Source organism: Artibeus jamaicensis, unplaced genomic scaffold, assembly GCF_021234435.1.
Source record: "Artibeus jamaicensis isolate MK-2021 breed Jamaican fruit bat unplaced genomic scaffold, CSHL_Jam_final scaffold_625, whole genome shotgun sequence".
NCBI lineage: Eukaryota > Metazoa > Chordata > Mammalia > Chiroptera > Phyllostomidae > Artibeus > Artibeus jamaicensis.
Genome location: NW_026522051.1, coordinates 2,133,945 through 2,151,973, shown reverse-complemented (window position 1 = coordinate 2,151,973; position 18,029 = coordinate 2,133,945). Strand labels below are relative to the sequence as shown.

Here is an 18,029-nt window from a genome sequence, read left to right as displayed (position 1 = left end):
TGACCCCTGAGAAACTTCGGTTTTGAGTGCTTTAATTAATAAAGTAATATTTTCATTTTTCCACTTTTTTCCTCAGGATCTTTGGCTCTAAGGCATTCCTACCAGATAGAAGTTAAAAGTGGTTCAGGTAAGAGTCAGTTTTTTTTCTACAACAGTTGCTCTGATTCGCATGCAAATGGAAAGAGAAGACATCCTATATGCCTTTGAGTATTCCTCATCTAGCACCTTCTGAAATGCTAGTAGTATTTTGGTGTGTTGGACATTTCTCCTAATCTCCTGTTCATCTTTACTGTAAGCACCTTCATTGAACTCTTCCTGCTGACCCTTTCTGCTAGGGGCTGACCTTGAACTTCAGTCCCGAAAGGCTTCCTCTGTGGAGGAAGGCATGGTCACCATGCAGCAGGGACCACAGACCCCTCTGAAGGAGACTGATATCCTGGAGGAGGTGCAGGCCAAGGTGAAGCCTGACGGGAGCGCTGCCTCTGATAAGGCTGTGCACTCCTTCACCTGGGCAGCTCCCAATTCGTCTGTTGTCCTTGATGATCAAGAAAAAAAAAGATAAAGTCTTGAGCCCCGCTGAGCTAGACTACATTGCCTTTCTGAGTATGAGCTGGAACACAGTGAGGATGGTCAGCTTCCCAGGGCCTTGAGGAAAACAGCAGAGGGAGAGGCACTGGCTGTTGCCACACTGTGGGGCCGTGCCCAGCCCACTCATTACCTGGCATGGTCCCGTTCACGTAGCCGTTGACCGTGTACATGACGGACGATGACCGGCTCCAGCTCTTGCTTTCATCAAACACAGCAAACATCAGTACGTGCTGCTTGTCAAACATCTTCTGAACCCCGCCCTCACTTAGGGTGCCTGGAGAGGAAAAATGTGCTTGTCAGTCGCATCCTGGAAAGAGAACCCCTCATTTCTTCTTCCTGGACAGAGAAGCATTTAAGGCAAGCAACCCGTCACAGTGAAGGCAACTCGAGGAAGATCTTATTTCCAAAACAGCACCTTTATCCAGTCATGACAATGGGGGGCTTATGAAAATCTTGTGTGCTCTCCGGCACCTCACAGCCTTGAGGAAAGGGGCTTTAAAGGTAAATGTGATCTGGCACAGACAGGACATTTGGTGACCGTCAAGGCTTTAGTAAAAGTGTCCCTTCCCCACCCCCACCCCCCTGTGCCAGGCCACTACAAAGGCAGCACAGCTCAGATGGTAAAAACATTGCCCTCCGAGTTTAATCCAGCCATCCTGCTTGTCCAAGGGATGGCGCGCCAGGCACTGGTGCAGAGGTTCGGGAGGAACCCATTCTAACATAGGGAAAGATGCAGCTGAAAGTAGAAGGAAAGAAGAGCTGTTTCTCAGTTTTAATTTCTGTGGGGCCATCTCAGTATCCTCTAGACCCCAGGCAATGAACACATGTATCTGTGCAGCAAGCACACACATTAGGAATTTGTGTACATGCAGAGGGTGAGCTCCTCACATCATTCCCCACGGTGCGGCTTTGTGTGGTTGGCTGTTCGTTTTGCCGAAAGGTGAGCTGAATTCTTCCTGGGCACAGTGGAAATGCAGGCTCGCCGCTCGGAAGCCCAGCCAGCGACGTTTCGTGTAAAGCGGACTGAGTGTGTTGGCTCCTTTAGAAAAGGAGTGAGCTGGCATTGTGTGTGTTTGTAGACCAAAGCTCAGGTATGTCCAAGTTCTTTCCAAGTGTGATCAGCAGAGTACAGGCTGCTGTGCACAAGTCAAAAAGACCTGGCTTTGCCCTGACCAGTGTGGCTCAGTGGGTTGGGGGTTGTCCCTTGGACCACAAGGTCGTTGGTTCAATTCCCAGTCAGGGCACATGCCTGGGTTTTGGGACAGGTCCCCAGTAGGGGGCGTGTGAGAGACAGCCAATCGACGTTTCTCTCTGCCATCTCTTCCTTTCTCTCTCCCTTTCCCTCTCTCTAAAAATAAACAGATAAATCTTTAAAAAAGAAAAAGGGGACTTGGCTTTGAGGTAAACATTACAGACCACTCGGGCTTGGCCTCAGAGCAAATTCTCCGACGGGAATTCACTGGGGTGAGGGTCTAGGACCGAGATGCAGGGGGAACTGGGAGGAACACAGCAGGAGCTTCCAAAACCTCTGGTGTCCACACCCTCCCCCCTCTGCCCGGTTTCCTGCAAGGTTCCAAGATTCTCCCAAGCCTCATTCCATCTCAGTGCTCCTTCCCATTCCAATGCCTTTGATTTTTTTTTACCTTTCTTACAAATAAGCAGAGGGCCGATCAGCCCAGAGTTGAAGTCCTGTATCAGACTTTGATAGGAGTAGTAGATGTATGTGAGGCAAGGTGGGTCGTCACTGGTGGGCCCGCTGTCCTCGCCGATCGTCCACTCGTACGTATATTCATGGCCTGGAGCTACGGCATCATCCATCTTCTCCACGGGAAACGTGTGGTCAGAGTAGGAAGCACCTGGAGGATAAAGGTCATGAACACAACTGGACAGCTGGTGAGGACGGTTTTGTCATCACCCTCAAATTCGAAAGAACCGGAAAGCTCATAGAGATACCTGACCCTCTCTGTAGTGAACCTTCATTATTTGGAAAGACTCTCATTATATCCATTTGTGTGTCTATGTGATTATAATAAGGGCTTGAGTCCATGGTGATCTGAAGTGATTAAGGCGTGTTACTAGTACCTCATTGGAGGCTGAGTCAGTTAACTTCCCAGGGTCTCTAAGTAGTTATTATGTAAATGTAATCAGAGAATTGAATCACCTTTGATCAGCGAACCATCTCGGAATCTGAACATGGGTTGTATTTTCTCTGTGGTGCTTGATAAAACCTCATATTTAACAGCCTATTGGCGCAGGATGTAACTATCCTCAGACCCACTTATGTACTGCTCTGTTCTGAAGTGTACGTTTTCCAGGTCCCCTTTCCATCACTGCCAGCTTCAGCCCCGTTTTGTTCCTGTATTACATCCCCACCGCCTCATCATCCCAGGTCCTTCCCCAGAGTCTAGCTCCTACAGGCAGCTGAGTTGTCCCGAGGCTGTGCAAAGTCCCCCCCACCCCCTGAAGTTTAGATGTCGTGCTTCCTACACCCACAGTCCCACCACGGACCCTTCCATACACTCCTCTTTCTCTGCCGGCGACAGAGGGGAGGATGTGTTGTAGAAATTGGTCTTCCTCATTGGAGAGAGGCCACTGAGATTCTGCGGATTAAAGGAATTGCAGAAGGTTGGGGGATGCTTTCGACAACCAACGGAAGATGTGGCTAGAGATGGAGCAAGGGCGGTCAGGAAGGGGAGAGGTCAGCGCCGTTGACAGCCCTATGGGATGGGCAGCTTCTCCTGTCTGCAACACTCCTCTCTGAGCGGGTGAGAGTTTCACTGGCATCAGCTGGTGCCAGAATCTCTCTCTGGGATGCAGGTCTCTTCGTTTGGCACAAGGTTTGATAAACTCCTTGAGGTGGAAGGTGAGACCGTCAGAGTGTGGATGTGGGCAAGGCAAGAAAGATTTTTTAAAAAATAACTGAAGTGCTTTACATGACAGGGTGAAGCGCCCATGGAAACCATTCTTACTGAAGTGACTGTGCTTTTTTTAAAACAAAAATGCTTAATTTTCCCCTTCCCTTTCCCTGTTCCTTTTCTTCTCTTTACCCCTCTCTTTGTTTTGCCGTCTTTATTGAGTTCCAAATTATTTGTAATAAAATCCACCAATTCTAAGTATAATATGCGCTGAGCTTTGAAAAATGCTCACTGTCCCACAGCTGCCGTCACAACGAAGGCACAGAACGCTGCCCTTGCCCCAGAACTTCTGTCCCCTGTGCCGATCGTGGGCAGTGCCTCCCCCTGCCCCCTGGGCCCGGACGGCTGCTGATCTGCTTTCTGTCTCTGCATCTTGTTTTCTGACAATGTCATAAAAATGGAATAATACACTAGACACCCCCTTGTGCTCACCCAATAAGTGTGAGTATGGTATATCTTTTTCTGTCCTTTATTTTTTCTCTTGTCTTTAAAGGGGATTGCTTGAGTTCAGCATACAGTGGGTGTGGCTTTTTATCTAACTGTACAATCTATCTCTTATTTGTATTTTTACTATTTGTATTTGTATTAAATTATATATTTAATATAATTATTGAGATGGTTGCGTTTAAATCTACCTTCCTGTTATTTTCTATTTGTCCACTTGGTCTTTGTTGCTTCTTCTCTTCTTTCCAGCTTTTTTTTTTCCTTGATGGAATATTTTTTATTATCCTTTTTATCTCCACTATTGGCTCGTTAGCCTTGCTTCGGTTCCCACCGTGTAGACAGAATGTTCCTTAAAGCCCCAGATCTTAGTCATGTTCCTACTCCAAACCCTGACGATGGCTTTTTATTTCCCAAAGTTCCTACCACAGGCCACAAGTCCAGGTACGCTCCACCCCTCCTCCTCTCTCCATTGTCCTTCTGTGGGACTCGTTCTCCGGTGACCTGGGTATCAGTCACTTGGGCCCCTCTGAGTTCCCCAGACAGGCCAACTCCATCTGCCTCAGGGCCTTTGCTGATACTGTTCCCTCTGCCCAGAGCGCTCTTCCTCCCTTTCTTCTTTTGGATACATGTGTGCTCATCCTTCAGACGTCAACCTCAGCGTAAGTTTACCGCTGCCTCGGTCTCTTACTGTGCTATGCATCTTTTACTTTTACAGCACTCATCACAGTTTAGAATTAAACGTGTGGTATTATAGGGTTAATTTCATTTTATCCTCCTAGATAACTGTCATTTACACCCCGCACACAGTGTGACCCGAGCGAGCTCCGCAAAGGCAGGTGCTGTGCTGTGTTTGTCTCAGTGTCTCTGGTCCCTGTCACTGTACCTGGCACAGACAAGAGGCTCCATGAATGTTTTACTGAACTCTTAACATTTCAGGTCCTTCAGGCAGGAACCAAGGTCCCCAAGTCATAGCTCATGGGTGTGTTCTATTAGAACTGCATGTGTTAAAACCAATGAAATGCCAATGTTAACAATATGGGAATATTATATAAGAGTCGGGATTGCTGGTTTCTCTTAAAAACAAAACAGAACGTGATGACCTGGTGCCATGGGACCAACTCCTGCACAGAATTTGCTTGCACATGAGTCCTGACTGTCCCCTCAGATAGAACACAGCTCTCTAATCACCAGCCCCTACTGGACTTACTTTTCATTGTCTTGCCCTCTCAGCCTCTGGGTGTCTGAGTGCATGACCCTTGTGCTAGTGCAAAGCGTAACATGGGGTTGTGTGTTTTTCCCTTTCCTAAAAGATAGTTTGACATCGATAACCCTGTTTACTATAGATCACGCTTTCACTCTGATGATAAGAAGGATTTGAGTGTTCAAAGGATCAGGCGCTGACAAAGGTCAAAAGCTTAAATAACGTCCGGTAATATTGTTCTAGTCCCATCTGAAAAGAAAAACGCATTCATGAGGAAGAGTTGCTGATAATAAGCAGGAAGGGTTTCTCTGGAAAGTTGCAAAATAGCTTCTGCAGTGAAGCACAAACAGGGCCGATAAGAACAGCGGTGCCCTCAGGCCTGGCTTCATCTGTTTGACTGGGACGCGCATGGTGGACTGTTGACCGGGTCTGTCTTGAAGCGAGTTGCCGGCCCTTAGTCAGAGCCTCATGCTTTGTGGCCCCGTGAAGTGAAAACAGAATGTTCCTGGGCGAGATGCTTGCAGGGTCCCAGCTGTTAAAACAGCCCAGGGGATGCCCCTGGTAGCAGATGGCGTTCTGTTGCCTTCACAAACTTGCAGGAGAACGAAGCGCAATATTTGTAGGGGGACAGAGGACTTTTTCTTTGGATAAATGGATGCTTGTGCTTCAGGTATCAGCTTAAATGTCAGCTCACTCATTCTCTAATCTCTGATTGCATATCTCATAAGAGATCTATATACATGGATGTGTATCATCTGTGTTTATTCTATGACTATATACACATGTAACAGCATTACATACTACATCTATGTAATGGCACTCATCAGTGTTCAGGTAAATATTTGCAAGATTACATGATTAATGATGCTCCTCCTAGACTGGGAGATTCTCTGTTGTGGTGGTTGTTCCACTTGCTAACTGTAAATCTGGGAAGCCTCTGATCTCCCACTGAGCCTCCGTTTTCTTCTTCATCATTAGATAACATAACCCTTGTACTGGCAGTGACGTTATTTCAGCTGGGTTAGGAAGACCCGGAAGTACCTGCAATGTGTCTGGCACCCGACCATTGCTGTGGTGTCTCTGGTGACACACATCAGCGTGTGGGCCGTCTCCCAGCCTCTTTCCTTCTGTTTTACTTCTAATAAGATGTATCTGGAGTATTCTTGAGTTCTCTTAACATCTGTGAGAAAGACTGAAGGCGGCGACGTGTCTATTTTAAAGGTGGTAAAACCTGGTGATGAGATTAGGTTACTACTCACAATCAGCAGTCAGATTAATAAATTTCAGAGCAAGGGGAAAATAAACATGGCCTCTACTTTCTAACCCAGTCCTCAGTCCCTCAGTCTAGTTCAGTCATCATCATGATCATCGCCGTCGTTGTCATCACCTTCATCATTATCATCTTATCATCATCATCTCCATCTCCACCACCACCATCATCACCACCACCACCATCACCATCATCATCACCATCATCACCATCTATGTTCTCAGCTCTCTTCCAGGCACCAGGGCACAAATGGAAGGAAAACAGCCTGAGACCCTCAGGGACTCACAGCCCAGTTAATAGTGGGGTACCTGCTGGTACCCTAGTTGCTATAAATTTAACCTCTAGAATTCTCCTAGTGACCCTTCCATGGAGATGCTGCAGTTAGAATCCATTATTCTTCCGTAACGAGAACCGATCAACAGAAGCATCTAAGAATCACCAAAGAGGCTATAACGCGTGCTGGCTTCAGAGAGTGAGTGCTTTTCTGATGACAGCGAACTCATGTTTAAGTGGTCAGCATTTCATACCCAGGTTTAATTGAACAAATAGTAGTTTATAAATGTTTGTCTAGTTGACCATGGTAAATTACAGAGAATTTCACATTCATATATTAGTTACATATACAGATTTCAAATAACTGAATGAATGATTTTAAGCTTGCTATATTACTGAAAAGGTGAATTTGGGGCATCTTGATGCAAACAATGAACAATATAGATTTAGACACTGTAATTGCACTGAGTGAGGATTACTAACGAGATAGTTTGGGGATAATTTTTTCAATGCTTTTTTTCTTTTCACTTCAAAGTATTTGGTTTTACCTTTAATCTAGAATAAAACAGGCGCATCGTATCTTTGAATTTGCAACCTACGAAATAGGAGGTATGAAATATAAACAGCTCTTCAGAAGAAGCAATTTTATGAAAAGCATTTTTTTTTGGTAAATCTAGTTTTGACTCTGCAATCAAAATAAGTTAAAACTCTTAATGGAAAAGAAGAGAAATGCACAGGAAAGAGCATTGTTCTAGAACACAGAAAGTCCTTGTTCAGCTTCTTGCTAGATGAAATTCTTTACACAAGGGTAGCCCTTCATTTTACATTTACTCAATTCTGTCCACTTCCTGATGAGTCCATACTTAGCTGTGTGATGTGTTTACCTTTGTCCCGATGAACTAATTATTTGCCAAAAGGCTCTCAGTATTTTTTTTTTTCAAATGTGAAATGGTGTGACCAGTTTGGGTAAGTGAAATTACATAAAGAGCCCCTTTGGCCATCCATTTGGGTGTTCCTTCATGAAATCCTCCCTTGTTACTAGTTCTTTTTTTTTTTTCTAAACAGCTCTTTTTCTCTCCATTTAATTATCTTAGTGAATGCTTCAGTGTGCCTTTAAAGACTCCGAGGATTCTTTTAGAAGCTTTAATTGAGGCAATGGGAATACTGGAATGCCAGGGTTTTGTAAAGGGCCTGGTCCCACTGCACAAGGCCTGCTACTCTCTTTTGAAGGGGAGTTCACACTAATTCTCATGGCTAGATTAATGAGAATTATTATGTTAGCTCTTACAGTTTGTTTCAGGTGCTTATCCTATATTCAAAGAAATTTCTATGTTGGGTCAAAATATTCAGATGAAAAGTGAAAAATGTAATTGCCTATATTAAGTCAAACACTGGAATGTTTTGGAAAAACCTAGAAGACTAAGTTTTCATATAGAGACTTTGGCAACACTTAGATGCAAAGAACAATCTCCAGTGCAAATTTTATTTTTTTAGATTTTATTCAGAGAGTTGGCTTACCAGCAGAAAGCTGAATATTATAGAATTTTATACTATAATACTTATGATGTAACTCACATATTTAAAATATGAGAGAATAAATCAAATAAGAGGATAATAGAAGATTCATCTTGAAACAAACTTTTAAAGGTAGTAATTGCACAAAGAACTTCAAAGATCTTAATGAACAACAAAATTTGCTAGAAGGTATAGCATTACAATCAAATAGTCACCAAACGCTAGTTATAGAGTTTCTGAAATTTTAGCTTCAAACCAAAACTCTTTTAGTGCTGGAAAGTTTAAAAGTAATTAGGTACCATTGTGATTGCAGTTTAAAACATATTCCTATTAAAGACGTTTCTAAAGGAAATGACCTTGTGAGCATTTTTATAAATCAGGATCTGTCCATCCTGTCAGGGGTTACTCATCCCTGCCCCACCTGCTGTGAGGTCGCCCTCAGGCACACCTGGGGAGGGTGCACCTGGGCGAAGTTGAGAAACACCAAGCTACGACTTAGCTTTTATGTCGGATGCTGACAGTTTATGGATGACGAGCCACCGTGAGACTTCCACACCAAGTGCCATGACATCTTTCTTGTCCAGAACCTAGATTTCCAGCCATCACCTAATTTAAGCATAGCCAAGAATTCAAAAAGGAGCCACGGAGAGAATGCAAAGGAACCAGGGCTCCCAGGAAAAGCGATGTACAAAATCTGTGAATGAAAGCTCAGGGTCAGGACTTCCGCCAAGATGGAGGCGTAGGTGGAAGTACTGCGTCTTCTAACACAACTAAGTTTGAAAACAACAAAGTTTTAGTAACAAAAACGCAGCCAAAACACAGAAAATTGAACTACACAGAAGTCTGACAACAATGAACCCTTCAGCCAAACCAGTAAGAGGGGCAGAGTTAGCAGCAGAGCGGGGTCAGGCAGGAAAGACCCACTGGACCGACCTGGGCGCGCGACCTGGGCGCGCAACCCAGGTGCACCAGCAGCCGTTGGTAGATCCCAGGTATGGAGAAGTGGGCGGACCCACTGAGGGCGGAAGGCGGTGGACTCACTGAGGGCTGACCACAGTCTATCGCGCAGATAAACCGGTGAAGGAGCAAGCAGTGAGACGGACCTCACAGGCCCCAGCGGCAGGAAGCCACAGAGGGAGCCGCCATTGTCCATCTCTGACCCCGCCCCCACATAAGCGTCACAAACCAGCGACATGGATGGCCCCTCTCTGACCACGCCCCCACATATGCGTCACAAACCAGCGACCTGGGTGGCCCCGCCCTGGTGAACACCTAAGGCTCTGCTCTTCATATGTAACAGGCATGAACAGATCAAAACATGGCTCAAGAACAACTCAGAGCCCCAGAGCCGATAAATCTAAGCGAGGAAGAAATAGCCAAACTTTCAGATGCACAGTTCAAAACACTGGTGATCAGGATGCTCACAGAACTGATTGATTTTAGTCACAAATTAGAGGAACATATGAAGGCTAAACTAATTGAAATAAATGGTAATGCACAGGAAACCAATAGTAATGGAAAGAAAACTGGGACTCAAATCAAAGGAGTGGACCAGAAAGAGGAAAAAAAATGACCAAACAGAAAAGGATGAAGAAACAAGAATTCAATAAAATGAGGAGAGGCTTAGGAACCTTAGGACATCTTTAAATGTTGCAACATCTGAATTATAGGGGTACCAGAAGGGGAAGAGGAAGAGGAACAAGTGGAAAAGTTACTTGAACAAATAATAAAGGAGAACTTCCCCAATTTGGCAAAGGAAATAGACTTCCAGGAAATCCAGGAAGTTCAGAGAGTCCCAAAGAAGTGGGACCCAAGAAGGAATGCACCAAGGCACATCATCATTACATTAGCCAAGATTCAAATGAAGGAGAGAATCCTAGAAGCAGCAAGAGATAAGGGGACAGTCACCTATAAAGGACTTCCCATCAAACTGTCAGCTGATTTCTCAAAATAGACCTTACAGGCAAGAAGGGGCTGGAAAGAAGTATTCCAAGTCATGAAATTCAAAGACCTACATCCAAGATTGATCTATCCAGCAAAGCTTTCATTCAGAATGGAAGGGCAGATAAAGTGCTTCTCAGATAAGATCAAATTCAAGGAGTTCATCATCACCAAGCCCTTATTATATAAAATGTTAAATTGACTTACCTAAGAAAAAGAAGATAAAAAAGATGAACAGTGAAAGGACAGCAAACTCACAGTTATTAACAACCACACCTAAAACAAAAGCAAACTAAGAGGACAGCTAGATCAGGAACAGAACCATAGAAATGAAGATCACATGGAGAGTTAGCAACAGGGAAGTGGGAGAAGGAGAAGGGAGGAGAAGGTACAGAAAATAAGTAGCATAGATGGTAGGTAGAAAATAGATGGGGGGGCAAGAATAGTACTCGAAATATAGAATCTAAAGAATTTGAGACACGTGGTCATAAACTAAAAGGGGGAAATGGTGGGGGAGGGGGTGTGCAGGATGGAGGGGAATGAAGGGGGGAATAGAACAACTGTAATGGCATAATTAATAAAATACATATTTTTTAAAAAAGAAAGCTCAGGGTCTTTACCTCTGAGTAATACCAGAGAAAATAACATTGGATTTCATTTAGAATCCGTCAACTCTTAGACTGTACATAGTTCTAACATTATTAGGTATCTGTGAAATCTCACGGTAGACTGGAAGTCGTGGTTTAGGGAGGGATTAGACTTTTGCTTCTCACCCTCTGTTTCAAAAGGTATACTGAGGAAGTATACCATTTAGAAAGATTTATGCCCAAAGTAATTAAGAGGAAATATCTTAGGCACTCCATCTGGACAATGTAATTATTCAAAACAACTCCTCATGGGCTCAGAATAACTGACCTTTTTTTTCATTCCATTTAGTTCATTTTGGCCTCTGAATTCTGTGGGACAGTTTTATCTCATTTGAGTAGGATGACACTATCCAAAGCCAAGGCCTTCATTCGATCTCAGCTTCTGGGAGCAAAATTTAACGCCTGCACTATACACAGCTATGAAGTAACCACCTAGCAACACCCAGCATTATTGAGCATCGACTGTGTGCCTAGAAGTTTCCCGGTATGATGACCAATAACCTTAGCTGGAAAGAAATAGCTAATTCCATTTCATAGATATAAAACTGAGGGTTATCAGTAAAGGAAATTGCTGAAGTTTGCTTAGGGCTCACGTCCAGGCGTTCTGGCCGTGAAGCCAGCCTTCTTCCCATGGCTCTCTCTCCTCCTGGCTGATGAGAGTAGGTTTCCAAATCCTGGTGGGGCCTGGAGGTTAACTCCCACATAAGGAGGGCTGCTGGCTAGCTTGTTTGGTTCTCTGGTTAGCTCAAGCAGCCACAGGGATGAGGATTGAGTCCACTGGACCTATCGCTTGTCTTGACCTCCCACTGTCCATTGCTTAGCTATCTACTTCTGAGATAAAGAAATCCGGACTCTCAGGTAGCTAGCACAGCGTGGAGTTTCTCTCCACTCCTGCAAAAATAATTCAGACCGTAGCAGGAGGCTATGGGGGATGGTGAATGCCAGGCATGAAGAAGACGTTTTATTTCAATGGAGAGGGCACAACAAAATGTAGACACTTGTCTTTTTTCATGAAGGATACCCTTTCTCTACTTATTAGATTTGCATCTCATTTCCAAGACAAAATTTGACTTTTCTACCCATCTGTGTTTACTGTCCCTAGAGCCATGGAACTGGGGGCAGTCAGCAGGTGACCAGTGGAGGGGGTGGGGGTGTTTGAAACTGCTGCTCATAAATGATTGCTGGCTGTGGGGGAGTGTAGGGACAGATAAACAGAAAAGGAAGAGGGACAGGGTTGCAAGGTTCACTTCCTGTGCAAACAGCCCAGCTAGGAGCACAGAGTCCACAGCACTGCCTCCTCCCACAATTGAAATGGGACCTGCAAGGGACATTGCGAGGGTCCTCTTCTCTGGCAACACAGTGCTGACTTCCTGACGCAGTCAGTCACCTGGGAGCCTCATAAGGAGGTTGAGGGGTTGTTCCGTGTCACCCTATGACTGTAGGGACACAGAAGAGACAGATTCCGATGCACACTGCCTCGCCCAGCGTCCTGACAAACTGGCCCTTTAAGGTGCCTGGAATGTCATAGCTAATGCTTCATTGGTTCTCCTTCAGCCAAAGAGCGAGCGCCGGGAAGGGCAGGTCATTGCCCTCCTGCCAGCCAGTCACCCCTTGGCAGAGATGGGTTTGCACAGACAATAGTTAAAGGACATCTATACACCATCAGCTACATGTCAAATGTTTGAACACCAGAAAAAAATTGATTGTGATATAATTGACATGTAACATCATTTGGACACATTTTGATCCAAGAATCACCCTTTCCATCATAGCCAGTATTTTATCAAGAGCTTTTCTTATGCTAGGCATTGTTCTAAGATTCCCCAATGACAAGCCTGTCTACAGAGGGCCTGATTATATTATTATTTTCATTTCACAGATGAGAAAGGAGATGCACAGAGAGGTTAAGTCACTTCCCCAAAGTCACACAGTTAGTGTCTGAGCCATGATTTGTGCCAGGCAGTCCAGTTTCTGACCTGCATTGGAAACCACTCTCCTACTCACTCAGTTACTCTCTTCAAAGGCGTGATGGTTGGAACACATGGGAGAAAGAAGATTTGTGAATTACAGAAGGTCTAAAGTTATTTTTAAGTGTTACTATGCTAACATCTATTACAACATGGATACGATTTTCTTATATCAGTTCCTAACAGAACTCTACTCTGTTCATTATGAACACCAGTATAATGGAAGTAATTAGAACAATGTCAACAGTAGGTACCTACTATCCTGTGGCTGCTGTGGTCCCTTTTATCTCATCCTCATGATCTTCACTGTCACTGTCCTCATCATCATCATCATCATCATCATTGTCATCATTTACTGAGGGCTTTCCAGGTTCCAGGAACCATGTTTACTTAGTATAACACCTAAACAACCTCATTTAATCCTCAGAGCAATACTATGGAGTAGGTATAACCATTCCCACTTTATAGACAAGAAAACTGAGGCCCAGGATGCTAAGGTCATTTAGCCAGAAGTGATACAGCTGGAATTTGAACCTAAGTCTGTCTTCAAAGCCTATGTCTGTAAGCACTTCACTATGTCCAACATTTTAATAGTACTTATTAATTGTCATCTGTGCACCAGGCCAGTCCTATGACACTATTTCAAACTATGGTGATGGGCCAAACCCAGCCAACTCCATTTTCTTTGCAAATAAAGTTTTATTGGGGTACAGCAGTGTTCATTTGCTTACATATGTATTGCCTTTAGTTGCTTTTGTTCTAAAAGGTAGAGTTTAGTAACTGTCATAGAGATCACATGACCCACAAAGCCACGCATATTTCCTTTCTGGCTTTCAGCAGAAAAGTTTGCAGACCCTTGCCTTAAAAAGCATCTAGCAATATATGTATGGTTGTTCTCATTTTGGAGGTGAACACATCGAAATTCAGAGAGATCGGGTAATTTGCCCATCTGGCTATTAAAGAAAGAGAACCCAGCAAAAAACAACTGAGGTCTAGCTGATGCCAGAACTTTCTCATGTTCCTCTCTGAAACTCAAAAGGACAGCAATTTCATTTTCGAGGACTGCAGGAACTTTCTCTGACACGTGGCCAGTGAGATGGTTTCAAACGTTTGATGCTGGTGTTACAGAGTTGCACATTTTTCCCTTGTCAGAGGGACAGGAAGTTCCTCTTACCTTCTGAGAATTTGCTGTATTTAATTCCTTGAGGGTGGATGCTCAAGGGCTTGTCTGCCTTGTTTTTGAAGTGGACTTTCATGATGTCTCCAACTTCAGCATATAAAGTAGGCCCGAGGAGTCCTGTGGAAGCAAGGATACACACATCAGGATGACCAGAGACAGAGCTGCTAAACACACACACACACACATGCACATGCACACGCACCATGCAGAAAATCCCGAGTGATAGCTGCCACTTCTCCGGGTTCTGAGGGCGACCCACTTGCCTTCCATGTAGACGGCTGTGCCAGCTCATGAACTTGACATTACATGCAGTCAGGTAAGGATGGGAAGGCAGCGACACCTGGCCTGGCTCAAAGTCAGTCAAGAGATGAGGAGCAGTCGCTCTGACCATGCCCACCCCCTTGTGACCCCCCTGTCGTTCCTCACAGATGAACTCTGGTCACCAAAATAAAGATGTTCATTTTCAGTGTTCCAGGGTGATGTGAAGAGAATGCTTTCACAGAGGCAGACCCAATGCTCTCATGCATAAAGGTGAACACTGTCAGCCAGGCGCCCAAACAGCTCTCCTACCCTCTCCTTCACCCAGAGACAGCCTGGCGGGGGTGGCCTGTCTTGGGTGCCCAGGAAGGTAGCTCAGCAGGCACCCGGTTCAAGCAGCTTTGGCTTGGAAAGGACCACGGTGAGTCCGCTAATCTACCCCTCTCCACGCAGGCGAAGAAGGTGCTGCGGAACACAAGGCAGCCCATTGCTACAGCGCTTTTAGAGCCTTTCAGAGACAAAACATGTCATAATTTTTCTTGAAAAAATGCAAAGACTTGAGCTAGCCATTTGAAAGCCCAAGACAGGATTTCTGAAAATGAGCCTCGCCCGGCCACCTGTCCAGGGCAGGCATCTGTCTTCAGACCTCTGGGCCTGCAGCCTAGCACCAAAACCCCCCAATGCCACGTCCACTGCCGCGTCTACTGTTGGATCCCTCTCTCCGTGACAAGGTCCTGAGAGGGGGTGTAAGACTTCAAGGAAGCAGTTTCCAACCTGGTGGACATGGCATGGAAGGCCTTGCAATACCTATTGTGATTGTGCTTGCTTTAGAGATCATGACCTTTTTGCTTTAATCATTATGAATACCCTGGCAGTGATTCAGATAGTGTGCCTGGACCTTTCCCGGCTCAATAAACAGAATAATAATATCATACTAGAACGTCAGGGAATATAGGCATAAGGAAACAATCAGAACAATCTGAGAATTCAAGCTTAATCAATAACAATCATTAGAAAAACACCCAAGATAAGATAGAATACTCTAGGAAATCATGAGATGATCTCACTACTTTCTTAGAAGGAATCAAAGTACAAAACATGTCTATAAAAGAACTCCTAGAGAAACTTAAAAGAAGTACCCTTAAAAGCCCCCTGCTACATAGGAATAGCCCCTCCTTTACCTTGAATAAGAATATATATCAACTAGACAGGCAAAGTAATAACAAAGGCTAGTTAGTTATTACAAACTAAACAGTCACTAGGGAGTCAGAATTTATAGTACACAGAAAAAACATTTTAAGCAAAAAAAAAGGTAGATAGCTAAGTTAGACATCACAAGGGCTTTATAATAAATCTCCTATTTTCTCTACTCAGTGTAGCGTATCCTTATGCCCTATACCAAATTCTGAGAAACTTTAATATACAATAAGATATTTTTAACTGTCTGATTAATAGCTCTCCTAGTTAAAATAATCTTTAACTAAATCTATGGGAACTTTCGTACTTTTACTGATTACCTTTGTATTGATTTTTTCTGCTTAAATGATCATGTTATACTGCAAATATTAATCACTACCTGAAATGAAAATATAAAAACCTGCTTGTACTTGCAATAAACGGAACAGAGCTTCACTGTCCTTTGAGGCGTGTTGTCGTCTGTTACCCAGTGCTGACGCCTTGCCCTCACCTGTGGGACCCCCTGACCCGCTGCGGCTGGACCGCGGCACCCCAACTTACAGTAAGCTCTGGACTCATGCTGCAGAGGGGGGCCCGTGACTGCTCCTGTTCGGGCTCGGCCAGAATCACAACCACCAGCCGAGTGGGGCATGAGGGAGGGGTAAGTACCAATGACACAGAACTAGGCTGGGGACAGGGACAGTGTGCAAAGCCAGAGCTTCTCCCTCATCATCTGAGGCTTTGTCTTTGCACCAGATTTGCTTCCTTGTATCAACTCCTACCGGCAAACACAGAGGTGAGTGAGAGATCCCTGACCGCCAGGGCTTTATGGGTAGGTAAGGGCCTTTGGGGGTCGAGGAAGACGCCGCATAAATGGATGCTACAATGCCTCAGGGCTCATATAAAACACATCTGTCCATGAGATACACGGAGTGGACAGGAAGATAATGTTTCCAGTGCACAGGGCTTACACAGAGGTCATCTATCAAGGTCTGCTTCTAATTAGTGAGGGTGCATCAGGAAGTCACTGCAAAAGTTAATCATCTCAAATGAGTCTGAGCACACTACTCTCTTCAAAAACTGTCGATGCCTTCTTATTGCTTAAAGCATCGTCTCCAGCCTCGCACTGGTCCTTCCTGTCACTTACAGAGCTCTCGGCACAATGGCTTACCCAGCAGACATTCGAATTCAGTTAACTTGACATAAGCCACAGAAGGCAGGGATCTCGGTACCTGCCTGGTGCCTCATTCCACAGGCCTTTGGAATATGTTTCCCGGCCCATTTTCCCTTCCCCTGCCTACAGTTTAAGTTAATTAAGTAGCTCTTAAGTATCAGTTCTGTGTCCTGGGGCTGGAGCCAGGGCTACAAAAAGGAACAGATTCTGTGACAGAGGACAGGAGATCCTTTCAAACACTTCCTACCCACAGTTACAAACTGAATTGTATTAGCAACCTCACAGCCCCTGGTGAAGGCAATATCTCTTCTGCTGCAGGCTGATCTAGCTCAGCTCTCAATCCCATCATTCCCTGTTTCTTCGGAGTTTGGCTCCCTCCGTGAGATAACTTTATCCTCTCCTCTTCCATTGGAATCTTCCCTCAAGAATTTAGGTAATATCTTTAAAAGATCTTCTTTATTTATTTTTAGAGCGAAGGGAAGGGAGGGAGCAGGAGAGGGAGACAAACACAGATGTGTGAGAGATCCGTCAGTTGGTTGCCTCTCTCGCTCCCCCAACTGGGGAACCGGCCCACAAACCAGGCATGTGCCCTGACTAGGAATTGAACCAGTGACTCTTCAGTTCACAGGCTGGCACCAGCCAGGGCACACTTAGATATTTTTAAGTCACTATTCCTTTTATAAAATCCCAAAATAGCCTCAAACCTCTTATTCCCTTCCAGAACGCCCCTATCTCTCCTCCCATTTGGAGTCGAGTTCCAGGAAAGGGTTATCTCCAACTCTCTCCTGCTTCTGCTTCCTTATCTTCCACCCCCGTCTGGGGCTCTGCTTCTGTTCCCCAGCGGAGGCAGCACTAGGGAAACCAGCAAACGAGAGAGCATTCCTGGAAGGGGAGCATTGACTGTCCTAGAAATGTCCAGCCAGAAAAGGCCTGGAAAAAACTTTGGCCCTGGCATCTATGCAGTCACAGACACCCCCTTTAGAGAGAGATTTTAGTGAGCTCCCCTTGGAACAGAGGACTGGGGAGAGGAAATGACACCCTGGAGAAAAAAACCAGACCATTCATACGGAAATCGGAAATCGGTGGTGGAGAAAGGGGAGAAAAAGGAAAGGCAAGCAGAGTCAAGGGGAGTTTTTTCTTTCTAGTTAGAGTTTAACCTGAACATAATTGTGCCTTGTTTTGTCGTTAATGGCTTTTGGCCGAAGGGAAGGCGCCGGTCAAGGAAGGAGTGAAGATAAAGGGAGATCAGAGTTGGGAAAGAATGGGATGAATCAGGAGGGAGAAGAATAAGTCTGGTACGGGTTGCAGGTCTTCACCTGGTGGAGGGACGGGACAGGGGACAGGTTGAGTGAATTATTGACTTGGAGACCCAACCAGAGGACGTTCTCTCTTAATGGCTCCTATGACCCTGTGAAAAAATGGTGCCCTATTTCAGTTCGCCAAACCCATTTACTTACTTTCCTTGACTAAAGAAGAGATG

At 44.9% G+C, this 18,029-nt stretch overlaps 1 protein-coding gene across 3 annotated transcripts in view; it reads right to left on the bottom strand.

Annotated features, from left to right (window-relative positions):
* Positions 1 to 18,029, bottom strand: part of F5 (coagulation factor V) — a 55,204-nt gene that overhangs the window by 34,171 nt on the left and 3,004 nt on the right. For all 3 annotated transcript variants that reach the window (XM_037167368.2, XM_053659309.1, XM_053659310.1), the window contains exons 3-5: positions 13,936 to 14,058; positions 2,232 to 2,444; positions 719 to 862 (exon numbers count right to left, since the gene is read on the bottom strand). In XM_037167368.2, coding sequence (XP_037023263.2) covers positions 719 to 862; positions 2,232 to 2,444; positions 13,936 to 14,058 — 480 coding nt within the window. The remainder of the gene's footprint in view (positions 1 to 718; positions 863 to 2,231; positions 2,445 to 13,935; positions 14,059 to 18,029) is intronic.